General features: G+C 40.0%; 1 protein-coding gene across 1 annotated transcript in view; it reads right to left on the bottom strand.

Moving 5' to 3' along the window:
- The window catches only part of kiaa0825 (KIAA0825 ortholog), a 131,998-nt gene that overhangs the window by 106,485 nt on the left and 3,712 nt on the right, over window positions 1–21,801 (bottom strand). Inside the window, exons 2-4 of the mRNA XM_060884382.1 lie at window positions 20,315–20,462; window positions 14,257–14,425; window positions 12,883–13,528 (exon numbers count right to left, since the gene is read on the bottom strand). Of these exons, the coding sequence (XP_060740365.1) occupies window positions 12,883–13,528; window positions 14,257–14,425; window positions 20,315–20,454 (955 nt within the window). The 5' untranslated portion in view covers window positions 20,455–20,462. The remainder of the gene's footprint in view (window positions 1–12,882; window positions 13,529–14,256; window positions 14,426–20,314; window positions 20,463–21,801) is intronic.

Below are 21,801 nucleotides of genomic sequence, written 5' to 3'. Positions count from 1 at the left end.
GTCATTTGAAACCATTCTGAATAATTGATGTAAAAAAAATCCTACTCATATAAATGTACACAGAATGACCTAAGAAAGTCTCAATCCATTAACCAAACAAACAAACATTCTAATCTCCCAACCAACTAAGCGATCAACCAACTGTTCATTCAACCAACCAACCATCTAACCATCCAACCAACCAACTATTCACCTATTCATCCATTCAAGCAACTATCCAATCAAACACCTAATAAAGCAACCTAACATTCCAACTGTCCAAACACCCATTCCAACCCATCAATTATGTTCACCCCTCTTGTACAGATCCAGAAACATATAGAATCTATAGATCACAGCAGTGTTGTATAAAGTACTAGAAAGCAATACTTGAGTAAAAGTACAAGTATCGTACTAGAAAAAGACTTTGGTAGAAGTGAAAGTTACATTTTCGAATATTATAGTGATTTTCGGTAGGCATAAGAGGTTCTAGGGTTTCATCTTTAGGGTTTTTAGCCCTCAGTGAGAATTTAAAACAAGAAGAGTTTTATATTATATATTATATGACTACATAGTAAGCCAAAAGTTATGGTATTATTAAATGGAAAAAGTGGACACCAAAATTTTATGCATGATGTAATGATGCCACTCTTGAATCAGATCAGTTCATGCATGTGTGCATTCTCTACAAACAGGGTGTCCAATGAATGCAGTCATTAATAAAAAAATATTCACAAGACAAAGACCAAATCAATAAATGTTATTTTTTATTTAGTATTGAATGGATTGCTTGCATTAATATTTTGTTTGTGCTACAACTCTGGTAATAAGAATAGAGACATTTCACTGCTTTTGGTTGCCGTCTTTGCGGCTTTCCGCCGACTAACGTTATAGTTAAATGTCTCCAGCTCTGACTGCGCGTGCACGCTGCACGTGTCTGTGCTTCACCGTAGAGCGTGTGGAGCGTAATGCAATCTAGGAGCAGTGATTCGCCAAACCTCCCTTATTGCAGTTGCACACATTTCTTCTGATTTTATTTTGTAGTAACGAGTAACGAAGATGCTTAGTGGAAATATATCGGAGTAAAAGTATACATTTTATCTAGGAAATGTAGTGGAGTCAAAGTGAAAGTTGACATAAATTTAAATAGCGAAGTAAAGTACAGATATGTGAAATTTCTACTTAAGTACAGTAACGAAGTATTTGTACTCCGTTACATTACAACACTGCATCACAGGTAACATTAGACCTGAATAATAATATCATAATAGTAATGACAGCTTAACGTGATTAATGTGAATAATGATAGTCTTGAATCACTAAATGAGCTCATACAAATATTGTTCTCATGAAAAAAGAATATTTCAGCTTTCAACCACAACACCAGTGTACAATAGGAATCAACCATCCAAGATATGTTTCAAAATTAAACTAAAAATACCTGTTTTATCCAAAGCAACAAAAAATTAAGAAATGGTACAAGCCAAGCATCAGAGGTTAATATTAATGGTTTTGCTTAAGATCTGCGCAGTGACTTTGGCAGTCCTGGTATTTGGACTCAATCTTACCCCTTACAGACCCCCCACACACACTCTTACTCACAGCTCCACACAGCTTCACCAGTTCCCTTGAAAATTTCTCATTCAAAAAGCCTGTTCTAATGGCACAAACTTTTCTTAGCTCACCCGAAAATGACCCCTGTCTTTAATATTGCTTTTGCATCCCTGAGGCTGCCCATGCCATGACCCGGGGGATGTTCCGCATTAAAGCAGAAGAATGGGACTGGCGAGGACAGCCAAGCTGTTTCCTCCAAAGCTCAGACAAACTCGCTTTTTTGTATGTGCTTTTAAATGAGCTGTGCTAACAGAAAAGGCGTTGGGGATAAAGTCGGGCATTAACAGAAGTTAAAGTGGATAACGGAGGCATTAACAGAAGTGAAAAACTTGAGGATGATGAAGTGTGGTGAGGATTGAGAGGGGATGGGGGTAGGGAAGCAGACCCAATAACTGAAACATGATTGCCTCTGGATTCTAATGTCATTTTGTCACATTGTTAGACCAAATCTGACAATATGACAACATACTTATTCCCTTGTTCCCTTTGGTTTAATCAGGCATGCTGGGATAAGAGATAAGGGAGCTATAAATATCTTTATTTGTGTTTTTACCCCTCTCTGTCTCTTTTGCATGTCAGTCTAGGTGATTATTCTGATGCAGAAGTTGAACCTAGCAGCTGTCTAGTGGGCACCTCGTTTGTTATTATATGTGTCTTTTTGTATGCATTTGTGTGTGTGGTGTGTGTGTATGTGTGTGTGTAATCATCTCAGCTCTCCAGTGTTTTATTAATGGGTTCCAAAGGGACCAGGAGAAGCCGTGGAGCAGTGTATGGAAAAAGGTTGCATGAATGCATGGCAAGCTTCTCTAGCCCACCAGTACCATGAGCTACAAAATGAACCTCAACAATAACAACAGTGGAGCTCTGTCTGCTCCATTATCATACACATTGGCACACATATTGCATTATACATTGAATATGTGAAGGTTTATCCAGCTGCTTCACTTACTACATGTCCCCGAGTGAATTCATCTAGACGTAAAGGCAACGAGCTACAGCGGGTGAATGCCGTTTCCATCTAATGACGCATTTCATCTAAACAATGCTCAGCATCTCTGTGAAGCACTTAATAAAGCAGTATGTGCAGTGCCGTGGTCTGACTAACACACTGAATGCAGTCATAAATGGTAACACTAACTGTAAATGGCTTAGACACCATTTAAATTCTCTACTCTGATAACTGCATTGCTAAAGCTGTATAGTTGTATTAATATTTATTTATCTGAAACTGATGCTTTATCCGGGGGCACGGTGGCTTAGTGGTTAGCACGTTTGCCTCACACCTCCAGGGTTGCGGGTTCGATTCCCGCCTCCACCTTGTGTGTGTGGAGTTTGCATGTTCTCCCCGTGCCTCGTGGGTTTCCTCCGGGTACTCCGGTTTCCTCCCCCGGTCCAAAGACATGCATGGTAGGTTGATTGGCATCTCTGGAAAAATTGTCCGTAGCGTGTGAGTGCGTGAGTGAATGAGAGTGTGTGTGTGCCCTGCGATGGGTTGGCACTCCGTCCAGGGTGTATCCTGCCTTGATGCCCAATGACGCCTGAGACAGGCACAGGCTCCCCGTGACCCGAGGTAGCTCGGTTAAGCGGTAGAAAATGAATGAATGAATGAATGAATGATGCTTTATCCAGTATACAGGTCAAGAGCAGAGCTAAGCAGATGAAGTTTAAGAGCCTTACTCAACAATGCAGTCTTCTATTCAGGTTCACAGATCTGCAGTTTTTCTACTGCGGTCTTATTTACACCTGATTTCTTTAGTCCTGGCGTTTATGTTTGCCTAAATATTAGCAGTGGGTCATTACTAGCTCATGTGCGGTCAAGGAAATCTGGAGTAAGGATATTTTTTTTATCTAAAAATCACAGCATTTTTTTTAAAGCAGGGTCATTCAGCAGTTGATATAAAGGTCACTGGCATTTTTTTATTTCTTTCGTCTTTTCACTTATCCAGATAAAGAAATTAAAAAAGGAGAAAAAAATACTTTTATAAATTTGCTTGTTTAAATGTAACGCACTCCTCAATGGTTTGACACCGACTACCTGCACTGCACACACAAATCGAGGATGTCGGTCGGCTCTTGGTTGGAACTTTTTTCATTAAACATATAAACTAGCTTGAAAGGATGTTAGACAATAGTTCAAGAATCAGAAAATTGCAGTACGGCATAATGTAGTATAAAAAAAATCTGGTATATAACTAATGCTAGCAAAACACACAGAAAATGAAGATTCTAGCTGTGGTCTAATGTTTTATTTTTTTCAAGGCTATTAGATAATATGTTGGCCAAGGGCTTTCTTCATTTTTTTTGAGGCCACAAACACATTATACTACATCACCAGAGACATTATCCAGAGTGGATACAGACTGTGGCTACATAAAGTTGCTCTTACCAGGGGTTAAGGCATGACTTTCTACAGTGATTCTACATGATTTTCTACAGTCTATATTAACGCACGTAATTGCTTTGTCATACCTTTGAGTGAAATTACACTAATTATAATAATATGAGGTGATTTTAGGACATGAATACTAGTCAAATTACACAGGGTTATGTAGTGTTATGTATACAGTGTTAATGCTGCTTATCTGGGGGGGGGGGGATACAAATGTATTAATGAATTATGAATGGTACTAATCATTTTTTGGGGGAAAAAATATATAACCACAGGATTTAATTTGTTTTGGCAATATTTTGGAGACAATGTTTAAACAGAAAAGGCTTTACAAAATGTTGATAAGATGAACTAACGCTTCATCAGTAATATAACAGAGAATAACACTCCTCTTTATCAGTCTTTTGTCTCTCTATTCTTTTGGCATATATGAATCCTTTTATGAAACCTGAATCCCTTCAGCCGTGTTCATTCCTGTATCTTTATAATGTATGTGTTTGGCTCGAGCTCCACCAGCCCTACCCTTGAGCTCAGGTCATCTGCCTTGTCGACACTAACTCACACTTAGCCCTGGCATCTCACCTTCATGTTTAATAGCCTGCTGTCATGCTGGCTTGTCTTGTTCTCACACAGCCATAGCCTTGCTATTTATTGGCTCATCCATTAATGGCTTATTAAACTAGCACTCTCATTGCTAACTCTAAGTAGCCTGTGTGGGAATGGATGGCCCAGGCACTGGCAACGTAATGGGGGTTATTACAACATGGTGATGGAGAGGAGGTGGCCACCGTGCCGAAAGCAGCCAGTCGTGTCATTTACGGTCAGCAAAGGGAAGACAAGCCAGTACCATGCCAGGGGTCAATAAAAGGGCAAGGCTCTAAGATAAAGTATAAAGAAAGCAGTGATATAAGTGCCAGGAGGAGATGGATTAGTGTGAGGTAGAAAAGATATGCTGTAAAAATTGCATTTTGAGGCCATGAGCTACTAAGGAAAGTGCTTGTCAAAATAAAAATATTCAGAATAAGAGATGTTCAAGTAGCCCCTTATCAACAATTTAGCTGCAATGCTGGAGAAACTTTCAGCCCCACATCCCAACTTTAAGATAAGATGATAAGATGATAAGATGATAAGATAGATAAGATAAGATAAGATAAGATAAGATAAGATAAGATAAGATAAGATAAGATAAGATAAGATATACCTTTATTTGTCTCACAATGGGGAAATTTCTCTGTTACAGCAGCAAAGAGAAAGAAATGCAGATACTGTATATATATAAATAAAGACATAATATAGTATACAGTATATACACAACACAATGTATAAATACAAAAAAGAAAAAAGAGACCACGAGTAAGTAATTACGCTAACAGACATATTGCACACAGGTGATATTGCACGTTTTTAAAATTTCCGTTATTGCACGTGTTGTTTAAAATACTTTGTTATTGTTATTATTGCAGTTAAACAGTAATCCAGTATGTAATTATGGTGACTGGTTAACAACACAGTGGTGAAGTTCCTGCTCTATACAGATGATTTAGTCCTGCTGTCCCCCTACACTAGAACCTGTTCATCCCAGAGGACTGTTGTCATAAATGGTACAGAAGTAAACCATAAGAAAACAAGTGTCATGGTCTTCTAGAAAAGAGTAAAAGACTAATAACGTCACATTTGTACATAACATCATACCCTAAACTCCACACAACCCTGAGTGCTGAAGCTTTAACTCGGCCAGACAAAAAGCAGAGCCTTCTACGCAATCAGATCCAAATTCCACAAAATATTAACACTGATTCAAATCTGGCTGTAACTATAAATTTAACAACCACACAGATACATCAATACAAAAGAAAATATGAGGACCAATAACACCTACAGACCAAAAAAAAAACAAAGAGAGGAAACAGAGACACTGTTTATCTAGAACCATATTATTAAATATTACAGCATAGAACACAGCAAACTCCTCTCTCAGTGCTGAGCAGAATCTGAGCTGAGTACTGAACTACAACTACAATCATATTCAGAAAAGTTATTCTATGCTAGTCTAACGTTAGAATTTATTTTATATCCATAAACATTTATAAAACACAACATGCCATCTTTTTATTTTAATGAATGTACTTTTTTGTTTTCTTTTCTGTTTCTTTACATGCTGTGTCTGTGTGTGTCTGTGTGTTTGTGTGTGTGACACATTGAGAGAGTGAAAGAGAAAGAGAAAGAGAGTGTGGGAGATTTATGGCATTAAAAATAGCACAAGAAAAGAGGGAGAGTGCAAAGGGGGAAAAAGAGAACAACATGGGGAGGGAAGGAAATCCCCAAACAGTTGTTATTGATTCCAGTGTTTATGGCCGGATAGTTTAGTACCGTTTACAAAACAGAACAGATGCAGTCAGTGAGCAAAAAGGTAAACAATTGCTGTGTGGCTGACTGCCAAATCCCCGGCCTGGTGTATTAAACTGCCGCTGAAGTGCTTTTCCCCTTTGGGTTGCACTTACTGCCACTTCATCTCCACACACTCACACTGCTGTGCTCTCCTTTCATTCACTATCACAGAAACACCTATACACATACACACACACACACACACACACACACACACACACACACACACATACACACACACACCCCAACATTGTGTTGTCTGGCTACACCATGTTCTGCTCAGACCCATGGGGCCGTGCTGTACCTAGCTGGCCCATTAGTGTGGTGAATTGCATGCGTCTGACACGGGTACTAAATGTAATTATTAAATGTCTTTCACCAAATGATGCCCTGTCTTTTGGGAAATAGGCAATCATGCAATAATTTAGCCAGTGATTTTATTTCCTTTCGTCCTCTGATACTCATTCACTCTCGGTGGCTGGATCAGTCACACAGCAGTGTCATAGTGAGCAGTATACTGATAAACCAGAGCCACTGGAGAAATGCTGAGAAACACTATACAAACACAGGGAACTTGGGAATTCGGCTTCAACATGAACACTGCTGCACACCCAGCTGTGGAAATGAGGATGGCAGCCATTCCGCTGATCCTGGGATCGAGAAGCTCTTAGACAGATGTATGCATGATAAGAATTTTTATAAAACAGTTCATTCCAGTCAATTGGTTAAGTGGGATTCCAAGGGAATATATTTATATATTTAGTAAATACCACACTCTGACTTTTTACTATGTGTCGCTCCACTCGTCTGTGTTTTACGGTGTGTGAGATAGCACCAGTGGACATGGATACTAAATGGAACAGGAATACATTTCAAGAATATGGTTATTAAGGCAAAATACTACATGCAGTTTTTGGGTAGGTCTCCTGCTAAATCTATTATAGTTAAGCAAATTTTACTGGACATACTATGACTACAGTATGACACGTCTTCTGTTAAACTGTAGCAACAGTTCACTACTTTTCTGCACGCTTTTTTTTATCTGAAACAAGGTCATTTTTGAGAAACATTTAAGCTCTGCTTACTTACATAATGGCTTTGTGTGTGTGTGTGTGTGTGTGTGTGTGTGTGTGTGTATTATTGTTATTATTCTGACATATATTTTATATATTATCTTTATATTTATTCTACCTCTTACAAAGCTTCATTATTTTATTCTGAAAATAGCATAAAACAGTTTTAAATAAACAATAAGTACATGATGTTCCCCTAAAATGTTGTTCCGTAAGTCTGGTACAGTGCGCATACACAGCAAAATAAAGGATTTAATTATAACATCATCCAAGGACTACATTTATGTTTTTTAGGATAAAAATGTAAGCATATTTAATTAGATGAAACCTTTTTCTTTTTAAAAATATATTTTGATTTCTATACTTGTATGAAGATTTTCTGTCAAATTGATTACTTTATCTATAGTTAAAAAACAAATCAACTGTAGCTGTAATTAGTTGTCTAGAATGTTAGATAGCATTAAACAATTTTTTAAAAGATTCTTCATATGTAAAGCCTCGCGTTAGATTTAGTGAGATCACCTGAAAATGTTTACAACTGGATATAAACCACTACGACGTGTAAAATAATGAAGACAAATCACAGGCTGCGGTGGTTGTTTGCCTTAAGTGAGCCACTTCCAGGCAGACTGAGGAAAAAAAAAACAGGAAGTGTTCAGTCCAGGAGAGAAGACTGATCTGAGTAGGAGGGATACATTTATGTTAGGAGTATAACTACTGGTGTTCATGTTCAAGCCAAACATCACATAACAAAGGAAGGAAGAAAAAAGAAAGAACTCTGACAAGTTTATCATCCAGTCGGATCAACGGCAGAATTCTCCGCTGACTCTGACTGACAGGACAACAAAGCCTGCTCAGCATGTCGGAGGCAAAGATCCACACAGATGCAGATGTTAACAGTGGCACCAGGGGAATCTGGCGCCTTCCATATCAAAGCTGGTTCTGCTTCTTCCTATCCTGCCCCTTTAGCACAGAAAAATGGCTCTAGTGGCATGGAAAACAGAGAGAACGTATACACACACACACACACACACACACTCTTTGAACGCTGTGAGTTCGGCTTGTGCCCTTTGGGCAACGCTGTTGTTTTGATGTTTTTGTTGTTGCTGAGGTCAAAAGGCCTTAATTTAGGGCCCTGAGCCTTAAGTCGACCTTTTCTACAAGCGGTTGAGGTTGAATTATTTGTCATGTGAATATTTGAGTTAAGGCTGATGTAGTCCACTCTAAAACACACAGCACTGCATCATTTGGATGAGCTGGAAATAAAGTAGAAAAAAAAACAAAAACATTATTCTGTGTGCTGTTAACTGAGGAAAAAATGATCAACAGCAAAGTGGGGTATATTTACTTCTCTTAGAAAGTGTTGATTAATTATTTCCATAGCAACACAATAAACACAGTCTTGTAAGGTTGAATACTCTAAATACGCAGTGTTAAAAATGTGTGTAAATGCTGATAAGGTGAAATTTTCTATAAATAAACATTTCTTTTTAGAAAAGTGATGAAGTGGTAAAGAAGTGGTTTTGAGTTTTCCAACTAAGAGAAACCTTGCAGTTTTTCAGCAACATGACAAGCTGCATTTTTTTATTTTAATTAACTTCAAGAGAAAGAAAAGAAGAGAGGCTGATGAGGGAATGACAGTTTATAGCTTCTATAAAATAAGTGGTAACAGGAGCTAATTTGTTCCTTGAATGTTTCACAAGATTAACTGTAACTACAAAATGGAGAAAATGTATGATGTGAGATTCTTTAATTAATAAAAAGTGTTACTGTCAGAAGAATTGCCATGGCTTTAGAGAAATAAAGCATTTTAGGACAAGCTGTTATTGTGAAATAATAGTCTTTGGGATGGATCCGGATGGTATTATCGCTCCTTCAGCATTGTTGATTGCTGTGCTGTTAACAAAAAAATCAACCATTATCCAGTCTGTCTGTAATTAATCAGACTGTATAAATCATGCCATCTTGACATAAAGAGCAGTCGGATATAATTGTGCATTAGCGAGATTAGATGTTGTTAGTCTAAAACTGACATATTTGAAACAAATAATAGAAATAAGTGCCCCAAAATCTGGTCATTATACCAGTACACACTTCCTGGCAAGCAAGTTCTAGCAGGAATGTGTGCATCCACACTGCTCCAAAGTTTTTACATAGTCGGATATACATTCTCATATAAAGTTCACTTTTTTCTCTGGTTTCTGATGTGATCGTGAATATATTTATTCATGAGACCCTCGGTCCTTGCATTGCCAGAAGCGCAGTCCACCTGGACCACAGCAGGGGTTGCCAGCTTTCCTGTGGTGTAATATCTGATGCTTCAACCTCGCCATAAAATGAAGGAGTGACAGTAAGAGAACCGGTGACAGTTTCCACCTCAATTTTCCAGTAATATAATCTTAATACAGTTTCTTCCCTTAAGGCTTGCATGCAGTGGTGAATTGACTTTTATTCCAATCACACTATACAAACCTGGAAATGCAAAATATTCTCCTGGTAAAATGCTAAATATTCTCCTGGTCAAAGCAGAAATGCCAATCTCAACTGGTATAAGCCAGACATACTTTTTGAGCTCCTCTTCCAGCTATTTTCCATTAGACAAACACTCAATACCAAACAACTGGATAGACTCTGTAGCATGTTTTAATAAAATCAAGGCTTCTGCCTCCTGGAAAAAATATACATGAGAACCTGTGGGCTCTACTGTAATTACACACTGTAAGACACGTTTTGACATGAATTCTTCCCACTTCTCATTAAAACCACAAAAGTCTTGCGTTAGAGGATGTAAATAATCAATAGTCAGGACAGTAAACAATTCGGAGTGTAAGAGGAAAAGACTATCTAGGCACTATAATTGCATGAGTGTATGCACCATCACCATCACAGTACGTTCAGTATCTTGTATAAACGTAGAAAGTAAGACTGAAACAATTTACTGAAGTGTAATTAAATATTAAACAACACTGTACAAGGGCCTGGGAGAGACTGCATTGGCATAAGCAATACGCACCACTGTGAGGGACTACTAGAGAGAAACGGCTGTAGTGCGCTCGCAGGATAAGTGCTGACATGATAAGTGGATAGTGATACTAATAAAATTCATGGAAAATAAATTGAACCTGGGTTATTTATGGTGTTAAAAATATGATCTCAAAAAGACAAACCGAAAAAAGGTAAAAGGAGCGTTAGAAAAATATTTTTAGATCTTATAAAAGTCTAGTAGAAAAGAAAGGTTTGGTTAAAAAAAAAATTCCCAACCTCCAAAATCCGTTATTAAAATATGGAAGAAATATGGTTCAACCGTTACCATCAATCAAAAGTCTTTGAGCAGGTAAAGAGGGAATTAGTCAGAGAAACAAGGACATTTTTTTTTACATTTGTAAGTAAATTGCCCCGTGACCCGAGGTAGTTCGGATAAGCGGTAGAAGATGAATGAATGAATGAATGAATGTAAGTAAATTGCAAAAATGTAGGACCCCCCCCCCACCCCCCCACTTTATTATCATTATTACGTTTTACTATTTTACTATTACGTAATTACTATTGTGTGTTGGTTCATGACTTACTGTAATCCCAAAAAATTCCAGGTCAAAAATGTGGAATATTCAAGGGGTGAATACTTATGCAAGTACCTTATTAGTGCTGTTTACAATGTTTCTATTAAAAATGCGTTTCCTTAAACAGGGGGATACCGAGTTTGATATTAAACAGAATAAGCACCTATTTCACCTGCAGGATTATGCATCCGCATCCACACACACACACACACACACTTGTGCCCCTCCTGCCCCCATCCATGTCTCCTGCAAACGCATTGAGGTGTGATGGTATGGCTTTAAAGTGCCCCATTGTTCCAGATCAGTCGAGCCATGCATCAGACTCTGCAGTCCAGACTTCACCCCATTACTTCCAGGAAGAAGGGAAGAAAAAGGGGGTGAGAGGACATAAAGAAAGAAGGACGACCAGCAAAGCGATGGAGAAAAGATGAGCACAAAGGTCTCTGCCGTCCACATCTGATAAAAGAAGGAAGGAACACCCGTCTCTCCTTTTCAGATGCAGGGGGTTAAAAGAAGCTGCCATCTGAGTGCATGAAAAGCTGTTAAATGCTTCAGTGCCTTGACAGCATGGCATGTCAGGAAGTGCGCCGTTCTCCCCTGGGACCCTTGCCGAGCTGCTGCCTCATTCCCGGCTATGCTCCTGCCCGCGAAATGTGCTGAATGAATAAAAGCTTAATAATAACACCTTTGCACACACAGTCTGCAAAGTTCAAAAGGTTTTAAGAGCTGAATAAACAGAGAGAACATTTTTATGCACTTTTAGGACTGATTTCTCAATAACAGGGGTGTTTCCCGGCGTTTGCTTGATTAGCATCAGGGTTAGCATACTACTTAATGCAGAAGGTAAATTATTAGAGCCTTTAAAAGAACTCTGCAAATGGTGTGATCACCAGTCAGCAAGTAGGTAAATGACTGTGAACAGCTCTCATTAAAATTCTCTAATAGTACAATAACAATTGTAGTCATTAAACAGTGCCTGAAGGCAGGTGTCATAATCTAGCGTTTACATTCAGCGTACAGTCACAAATGGCTACAGCCGAGGAAAGTGGCATAGTCGTGCGCATGCATTACATGCTCGCTGCGTCCACATTAGTAGCTACTCCGCCTCTGGTGATTTATTTTAAGGATTGTTGGGCTGACGGTAGAACCTGAAGTGCTCGACCATTAAATGGCCCCAGTGATGTGGTAAAAGGGAATGGATTAAACAAAGAAAATGTTCTAGGGAGATAATATCTTTAAATTTCCTGAGTTTAAAAAGTGAAGATTAAAAAGATTGAAGGATTTCTAAGAGCAGGATGTTGTAACTATGTTAATTGCAAAGGACTTCCTACCTAAATAAACCAACCTAATTTGCTGAACTGAGTACAGTTTATTTAGGAATGGTGGGGCTAATTTCTAGGCCAGAAAAATATAATATATGCCTGTTCTGGGTCGAGGTTTTAGTTAATCTACCAAGTCTGTTTTTATTTTGGGTACAAATAAAAAGAATTAAAAACAAAAACTAACAGTCCCGACACTGTAGCTGAGACTGAGGTATACACAGAGACCACGCTGACACTGTTACTGTTTCTATCCTTTGTGTTTTTCCAACGTTTCCATGAGCATAAGGCTCTTCTGGTTTAGACCACAAACATATTAAGGTTAGGTTTGAATACAGATACAAATATTTGGAGCTAAATAGGTCCAGATAAAAAGGGCATTGTGTTACACCCATAAGAAACAAAGGTGCAAAAAGGTTCTCTAAAAACAGAGCTCCCTAAAAAGACACTTATTCAGATTCTACAGAACCTAAATACAATTTTCATGCTGTTTCACACTACACTTAGCACATAATACAGCAAATATCACACTTATAGAGAGAAGCAGGAAAGCCACTGACCTACTGATGCCTTCTTGCTTGAGCTCCTCATCCCCTTCCCTCCGTGTGTGCTATTGTCCTTCATCACCACCTCTACCTCCTTCTCCATAAGAAAGCCCAGCTCCTGTGCCAGCGTCCACAGGTAGGCCCGATTAACAAATCTCAGAATGCAATGTGGCTCAACTATGCCACTCAGGATGTGAATGTCCTCACCCAGCATGGCACAGAAAGCAGGACAGACAGCCTTGAAGTCCACAGCCAACCTTTTAAAGCCGCTTTCTCCATCTAGACAGCATGTCTGTTTTTCTCTGAGAAGCTCCAGGACCATTTTGCTCCGTAGAGCCTGATACCTCTCCAGAACCTCTGTTTCAGTGTACAGAAAGCAGAGCTGCTGCACAAGAAAAACAGTCCTTTGAGGGACTCCACAGACTTCCATGGATAACCTGTCCAGCAGGTGGCGCCGCAACAAGAGCCGGATGTCATACCAAGTTTCTTGGATGTTCAGAGTGATGTCATCATGTACAGAGCAAAGGGGTGTCAGAGAAGCCTGACTCTTTTCAGATAAAGAGTCAGAGGTAGGGAAGGCAACCCCACATTGAGAGGAGATGTTCACCAACAGCTGGAGAACTGCCTCTGTGTTAGCCTCTTCCATCTTCAGTATGTGTAGCTATAAATGAAATTATGATATTCAGTGGATAAGGAATGGGGCAATGTGGAAACGTGACAATAAAAACTATAAGGATTTTGAGAACTGACTGAGTGAATGACTCTCTACCTGCTAGACTCACTGACTGCCTGCCTGTCTTACTGACTCACTGACTGACTCACAGACTGACTGCCTGTCTGGTGATTGACTCAGAGACTAACTGAGTGCCTTCCTCACTGACTCAGTTATTGACTCAGAGACTAACTGACTGACTGACTCCTGCCTGTCTCACTGACTCAGAGATTGACTCACAGACTGACTGATTGCCTGCCTTACTGTCTGCCTGCCTATGTGTCTCAGTGATTCTCTTACTGAATGACTGACTGCTTGACTGTCTCACTGAGTCAGTGATGGACTCACAGACTGACTCATTGCCTGCCTGACTGTTTGGCTGTCTTACTGACTAAGTGATTGATTTAGTGACTGTCTGATTGACTCACTAACTGACTGAATGACTCGTTGACGTGACTGACTCACAGACTGACTGACTCATTGACTCATTGTTTTGTTGACTCATCAACATTAAACTGTAGCATTACTTATAGTTAAATACAGGGTTTTTCAGACATTATTCACCTTAGGTCTGAAATTAAACAGACTAATAATGCGATATAAAACAGATTAACTGCATATATTATAAGCTTTTATATGGTACAGTAGATTAGTTTGTATGTGATACAATGCATTACCAGCGCTTTGAGGAATTCCAGAAGCTCCTGGTGACCAGTAGAGACAGGTTTCAGCAATCTCAGATTGCTTTGACTGAACCAATTTAAACATTCTGTAGGACTGGGGATCTTCTCACCAGCACAGGACTCTCCAATCCTAGTCTGCAGTTCGCACAGGCTCTGCTCAATACTACGCACACACAAGCACATGCACACACACACACACACACACACACACACACACACACACACACACACACACACACATTTACAGTTAAATCGCAGGGTTGGCATGTCATCCCCCAGCTGTTCAACCCTACAGCCCGGATCGAGACGCATCAGCCCTAATGAACATGGACATCAATATATTTGCACTGGGATATGTGTGTGTGTGTGTGTGTATTTGTGTATTCAGTAGTCTGATGCAGACTAGCAATAAAATGGCACGTCTCTTTCATCATGCCAGCACAAGCAGAACTTCACCATAATCATGTATAAGCACTTCTGTCTCCTCTGTATATGATAAATTAGACATGACATTTTCTCCAAATCTGTCTGTCTCTCTCACATCTCACACACACACACGCACGCACACAAACACACTCTATTACAATGCATCATGTGTCTGTAAGAGAACAGCCTCCAAGCACCACCTGACTTGAGGCCTATAAACACTCAGCTGTAAACACTAAGTGATACAAAAGGCCAGATGCCTTGCAATGGCAAGACATTAAATACCATTTCAAAGTGGCACATTTTTATTTTGCAAGAAAACACAGCAAACATAAAGTGCTGTTAATTTTAACGGTGTGCACACACAGTAAACTCGGTGAACGACGTGCATGTGTTACATCGCTGGGTCTTTTTCCTACTTTAATTTTGCTCTAAGCCAGAAGTGCCAACAGGAACCCAGCAAATGTGGCTCATTTTGCTGTAAAGAGGAAATATGTATGAGGACGGGACATGACAGTGAGGACAGACTGTGCTGGAACAGTGATTCTCCCTGTTCTGGCCTTTAATGATGGCCTGAAGCTCGCAATAAAATCACTCCAACTAACAGCCAACATAAACCGCCTGTTTCACGAATGAAGATGCTGCCTACAAATGCAGCCAACCTTTTTTTTTGTTTACCTGATAATAAGACTTTTAGCAAGTTTTTATACTATTTGCTGAATGGCATTTACTTCTACTATATATATCTAAAAAAGTGTGTGTGTGTATATATATATATATATTTATATATATATATATATATATATATATATATATATATATATATATATATATATATATATATTTATATATCTTAAATATAAGGGCTAGATTAAAACTTAATTTGGTCTAAAAATTAATTTGGTCTAAGCAAAGAACTATATGACAAGGCTCTTATTTAAACTTTATTAGTCTTAATCACTTAATCGGAGTCGTCTATCTAAAACATAAAGCCCGACACATGGACTAAGTCAGTTTACTGTTTCTCGTAAAGTTGGATTTGTGCATGGTTCCACCGGAGGACTTTTACTCTAACAGCCGGGTGGAAATGAGGATCCATCTGTGCCACCATCTAGCCCTACTGCTCCATAAAACCTCCCCATTCCCATTCGCAAAACATCCTCAAACATCACTATGGCTGTCCGTCTGAGAGACCCACACACACACGCGCACGCCTGGGTAAGCAGCAAGTTCTGAGTTGGAGTTGCAGGTGGCCTGGGGCCAGCACACACTCAGTGCCCCGGCTCGTTCTGGGCACCCAGGAGGGTTGGCATCACTCTGAGGGCAGAGCTCTATAGTGACACTACACAGGTACCTGGAGGACTCAATTAGAAGCAGTTGATGGGGTTTGGGAGAGGTTATAACAGAGGAAAGCAGCAATGAATACAGATGAGCTTCAAACATGCTGTAATAGAAGTTATGCTCTGATAAGAGGGTGGGAAAATTAATAATGTTGGTTTTTAAACTTCTCAAAAGCTATGTTTATATTTAAATGCATAAAAAAGAATGAGTTTTCAATGTCTGGGCAGATATTTATTACATTACATCAGACAACTTACAGACAACAATACCATCATACTCAGGAATAATGTTTTGCATAAAGTTTGAATAGTACATTTAAACTGCTTATAATACATTTAAATAATGCACTAGAATAATTTCAATATATTTATTGCTGAATGGAATATTTCAAAATAAAAAATACAATTTGAGTCAGGCTACAACAGGACATCACTCAGTAAATACAACAACTCAAATATATAACAAGTAACACAGGATAGACTGTGCTGTTGTATAAAAATGAAAGCCATCGGGGCGGCTGTCATCCGGCCCCATGTGGAACATCCATGAGACAAATTAACTTCTGTTATTGCTTACATTAATGTAGTTATAAACTCCTCCATCCTGAAGACTTCCGCATGCCCTGGGAAGCTACAAAGCTCTGCGACTGCCCCTTGAGTCTCCTTTCACAAATGTTAAATAAATGTTTCATAAAAACAAACGTCAGCACACAAATGATTATATGTTTTTGTTGTTAAACACCGCTTTATTACTAGGATTACATTATGTAAATAGTCCACCATACAAGCCCATGTGTATGAACTGTTACTATGGAAACAAAAATGCATGGCAATGAGTGCATTAATATCGAATCTATCTTTTGTGTTACGGCTGCAGCTACTGTCTGAGCCGTGCACTTAAAAATAATGATACACACCTGCTGACCAATCAGATTTGAGAATTTAACAGAAGTATAACATGTTATGAGGATGTCCTGCTGTTCAATTCCTTGGACCAAATGATGTAACTAAAAAATATTTTCTGGGAGAAATTTCAATCCCATTCAGTGTTGTTGCAGCGCTGATCATAAAAGAGTCAGAAATCAGACAGGATTGACAAGAGAATTAATACATTTTATCTGCACATCATAAAAAACTGATTTTTACGGGAATGAAACACCTGAATGGATAACACTCAAGAATTCTAACAATTAATCCACTTCTCCCCTTTTCTATAGGACACACTATAGTTGGATTTTCAGTTTGATTAAGTGCGTGCGGGATGCCAGAGGTTCCATGTCACCCGTGTCTGTGACCTCCACTACAGAGGAAAGCTAACGACCCCCAGATCAATGGACTGCCCTATAGGATTAACGCTGTGGCTTTTTTAGACCGAGAGGGCGAGAGAAAGAGGCTCAGAAAAACAAGCAAACAAGGAAGTCGGACAATACCTTTACAGACACATGTAATAAAGTACTTGATGGAGCCAGATTCAGAAACAGAAGCCACAAAAGCAGAGGAAGTCGAGGAGAAGTCTAGCGCTAAAGTAAAAAGGATGAGGAGAGGCATTTCTTCTAAGCCCTGTCTTATGCTCTTTTTTTTCCTCTGTCCACATGTCAATCATGCTCCCTGAGACTGTAATGGTTTTCCGTCTCCGAGCGGAGCAGACATGACTAGCAGGTAAGGAGAAAAAGAGAGATAGATAGAGATAGATAGATGGATAGATAGAGAGAGAGAGAGGCAATGGCAGTCTTTCATTAGGCATGATGGCATGTTTCACAGCTCCCTGCCTTACAGAAACCCAATCCTCTGATTAGTCAGCGCTTTGACATTATCTTAAGTTCCTTGTCAAAATTAATTTGGTGTGGGTGGGCCGCGGGCCTGTCGCGCTCCAGGAGGCAGAGCGAAAGAGGAGGTGGGAAGGAGGAAGGAGTGAGGGAAAGGAAGAGATCCCTTTCGAATAAGCCCCAGCTTCAGTGAGCACCTAGCCATGTGGCCAGGAAACAAATAGCCTATCTGAATGCTATCAAAGAGCCCTTCTTTCCCCACAGAGTCAAGCAGAAACGTGTAAGCGGATCCCGTCCACTCCAAATCTGGCGTACTTAGTATCGTCCAGCGCCAGGCACCATGGCTTATTTGTCAGGATAAAACACCATGTCCACACACACACACACACACACACACACACAGACACACACACACACACAGACACACACACAGACACACAGACACACACAGACACACACACAGACACACACACAGACACACACACACAGACACACACACACAGACACACACACAGACACACACACAGACACACACACAGACACACACACACACACACAGACACACACACAGACACACACACACACACACAGACACACACACACACACAGACACACACACACACAGACACACACACACAGACACACTTCTACGAGATTGTGAGAAATGTCATGGTGCTGCAGGTATCTATTGGAAGTCGTTTCCAGAGCTGGTGTAACATGGCACCTAGCCTCCTTGGCTGACACTTCATTACGGCTCCTCTCGTTGCCGGTGGCTTCACTCGGCGTCCGAGTTGATGAAACCTAATGGATAACAGCGTTTCAATTTGAGAGAGCTAGGGCTGTTCGGCGGCCTATCTTAATCTACTTCAATTATGGCACAAATCTCGAACATCCTGGTGCTGGCCAGCTACGGTGACCCATAAATAGTCTGGAGCTCGGCATGAAAGTGGGAAGCATGTTCGTGTCTTCTTCTTCTTCTTTTCTCTCTCTGCTCTCTTTCTTCCATGAACCGGTGCTGTTTATTGAATTAGCTGGGCCACATGGGAGGTACACTCTTGTGGAGGTCATGGAGATACTGTTGTCATGTCCAAACCAATGGATTTGTGTTGCTCTAGTTCCTCTCTCTCTTTCTGTCTCTTCTGTCTTCTTTTTTCTCTGTGCTTCTCCATTATTTGGGTCTTGTCTTGTCTTGTCAGGTCTCACTTCTCACCGAACACAAAATAACCCTTTAATGCAGAGAGAAGCTGAAAAACCACCCAGTCTTGGGTAATAGTCCTTGAATTACCCAGCCAAGCATTTTCGTTTCACGACGTAGAATCTTTGATTATTACTTGTCCATCCGGAGCACAGAGTGCAGACCAGACAAAGCGAGATGAGATGTTGGTGGTAATGGAGTAGTAGTAAGGAGGAAGCTTTGTTCACATACAACATTGTCTGACACAGGGCCTACATCCTCCAAGCTGCAGAAAGGATTCAAATAAAAGAGGCTCGGACAAATTATTCCAGATTGGATAGGCCTGCTATCATGACTCGAGGGTAGGAGACACAGAGGAAGCGCAAGAGAGCAGAGGAAGTGGAAAACCAAAAAAAATGTGTGTGCCTGGTCTGGTCAAAACTAGCTATGTCCTCCAAAAGTTATCTCAGAACATGAGATTCATCTGGTGCATGATGCATGAAAAGCCAGAGAATAAAAACATCCTTTATTTAGGGAGCTCTCTTCAGGATGTCCTTCACTCAAAACAAAGCATCCATGTCTAATAAAGAGAGCTCTTTATCAGAGCATGGGGAAAAAGAGAGAGAGAGAGAGAGAGAGCGAGAGAGAGAGGCACAGATCCAGGAGTACATTCAAAGCATGTGTTTGAGTTTATTGATTTCAGGTGAAGTGGCGTGCTTTTCATCAAGTCTCAATTAATCATCTAGTCTCAATGTTATAGTATTTTAGATATTCTAAGATGAGAACAGATGTAGATGCAACATCTTACAACAAATGTAGGCTAGAGTCTAACGCAAGAAGATGGTTTTTTCAAACACAAAAAGGCCAGTGAATATACACACGCAGAGATTTACGGTGAGAGAGAGAGAGAGAGAGAGAGAGAGAGAGAGAGAGAGAGAGAGAGAGAGAAAGTCCTTGGGCTGTGCATTGAGCAAACAGATGTAAAACAATACGAAATCAAATGAAAACAAAAGCAGAGATTCGGTGCAGTTTGTGTGACGTGCAAACTCAGAGCAAAGACGTTTAAGTTCAAATCAATATTCGAATACAGTGCTGAGAGGATTTAGATTTTTTTTTCCTGAAGTGTTGCTCAAGGACAGGAACTTTGTGTGCCTGTGTGTGTGTGTTTGCATAAGTATGGATTGAAGAAGACAACTTGAACCTGTGTGCCGTGTCATGCATTGGACCTTGAGGTGAAGGAAGGAGAGCCAGACCCTGAGGCCACTGAACTAAAAGGGAAAGTTCAAGTTTTGCTTTTAAGCAAACAGACAGATTGAAGCAGACACGTGACTGCCTGAGCCGCTGACCTGCAGGAGTTGAGTTTCAGCTTCTCCTCTGTTTCACGGATCAGGACCTGGAGGTCCGAATCACCCAACACACTCAGCATGCTCGGCACAGGCAGCTCCACAAAAGCATGGTCATGTGGAGAGTCACCCTGCCGCTCCATTCCTCTGCCTGCGGAAAGAAGGAAGAAAAATATTCCACCTCAAACACATAAAAGCATATCTTTTCAAAGAAAGAATCTCCACAAAGCGTACACATGCCCTAGGGGGAAGGTCCAGTGTAGGATAAAGGGGAATATTCTTCTTGAAAGTTTTGCTGTGGAAGACATGTCTTTAGACTTCAGATGCACATTTTAACCATTGTGAACGGCCATGTTTTTTAAGAAAGGCAAATCGCAAGCATGTATTAATGATCTTATTTCCATAATCCTGTGCACACTTACAGTTTTTGAGGGAAAAAACATGGAATTGATAATGATTGCGAAATATTTGGAAAGAGTCTCCAGTGTCAAAGCTTAGTACTAGTCAAAGTGAAGACTAGAACGTTATGTTTTCAGACACAGGAAATGAAAGCTTATTTGACGAGAAAGAAGAAATGATTGTTTATGGCTGCTGTAATGTAAGTGGTAAAAGGAACGAACATCCTCGTTGTTGATCATTTTCTTAAAACTGCAAACCCCTTCCTGTGTTAATCCTCACACAGCTGAGCATTGTACAGTGTACAGTGTGTGATCTTATTATTACTGAAATACTGGTAACTGACTTCTAAGGGAAAAAAAAACCTTGCCAAAAAATTATTAGAAGTCTATTATTATACTTTTAATAAGTGTGTATTAGATTTAAAATATCTGAAGACAGCCAGGTTTGCATATGATCATTTCTTTCACCTTCACATTAGCCTACATCTCACTGCATTGACGTAATCAGACTAGTGCCAGGATATTTACATTAACATTCTTCGATGTAAGCAGTTAGTTAATCAGTTAATTAAATATGTGCATTTACATTTTCACCGGCTAAAGTGGACTGTAGGTTTCCTATATCTAAGGTCATACTGTGTTAAGAAGAAAAAAGAAGAAGCATTTATTTTGTCTGATATACATTACAGCAAAGTGAAATGTTTTTCTTCGCATATCCCAGCTTGTTAGGTAGAGCACAGGGTCAGCCATGATACAGCACCCTGGAGCACAGAGGATTAAGGGTCTTGCTCAAGGGCCCAAGAGAGGCTTGAACCACTAACCAGAATTCTTTGTTAAAAAAAACATGTGTATGTTATGTGTGCATCCATTTCTGTATGGATTGTCCTACACAGGGTCACGTGGAGCCTGAGGAGTTCATGGCACAAAGCAGGTGACACGCTGAACAAGGTGCTGACAGGGTGAACACATTACAGACAGTTTAGAGAGTCAACCAGCCTACAACACATGTCTGTAGACTGGGAGAGGAAACCGGAGTAGCCTCCGAAGCACATGGAGAACATGCAGTCTCCACACACACATACACAGGGCAGA

The sequence above is a fragment of the Tachysurus vachellii genome, chromosome 12 (genome assembly GCF_030014155.1).
Source record: "Tachysurus vachellii isolate PV-2020 chromosome 12, HZAU_Pvac_v1, whole genome shotgun sequence".
Taxonomy (NCBI): Eukaryota; Metazoa; Chordata; class Actinopteri; order Siluriformes; family Bagridae; genus Tachysurus; species Tachysurus vachellii.
The sequence above is the reverse complement of the archived record's forward strand: the minus strand, read 5'-3'. Positions and strand labels throughout refer to the sequence as shown.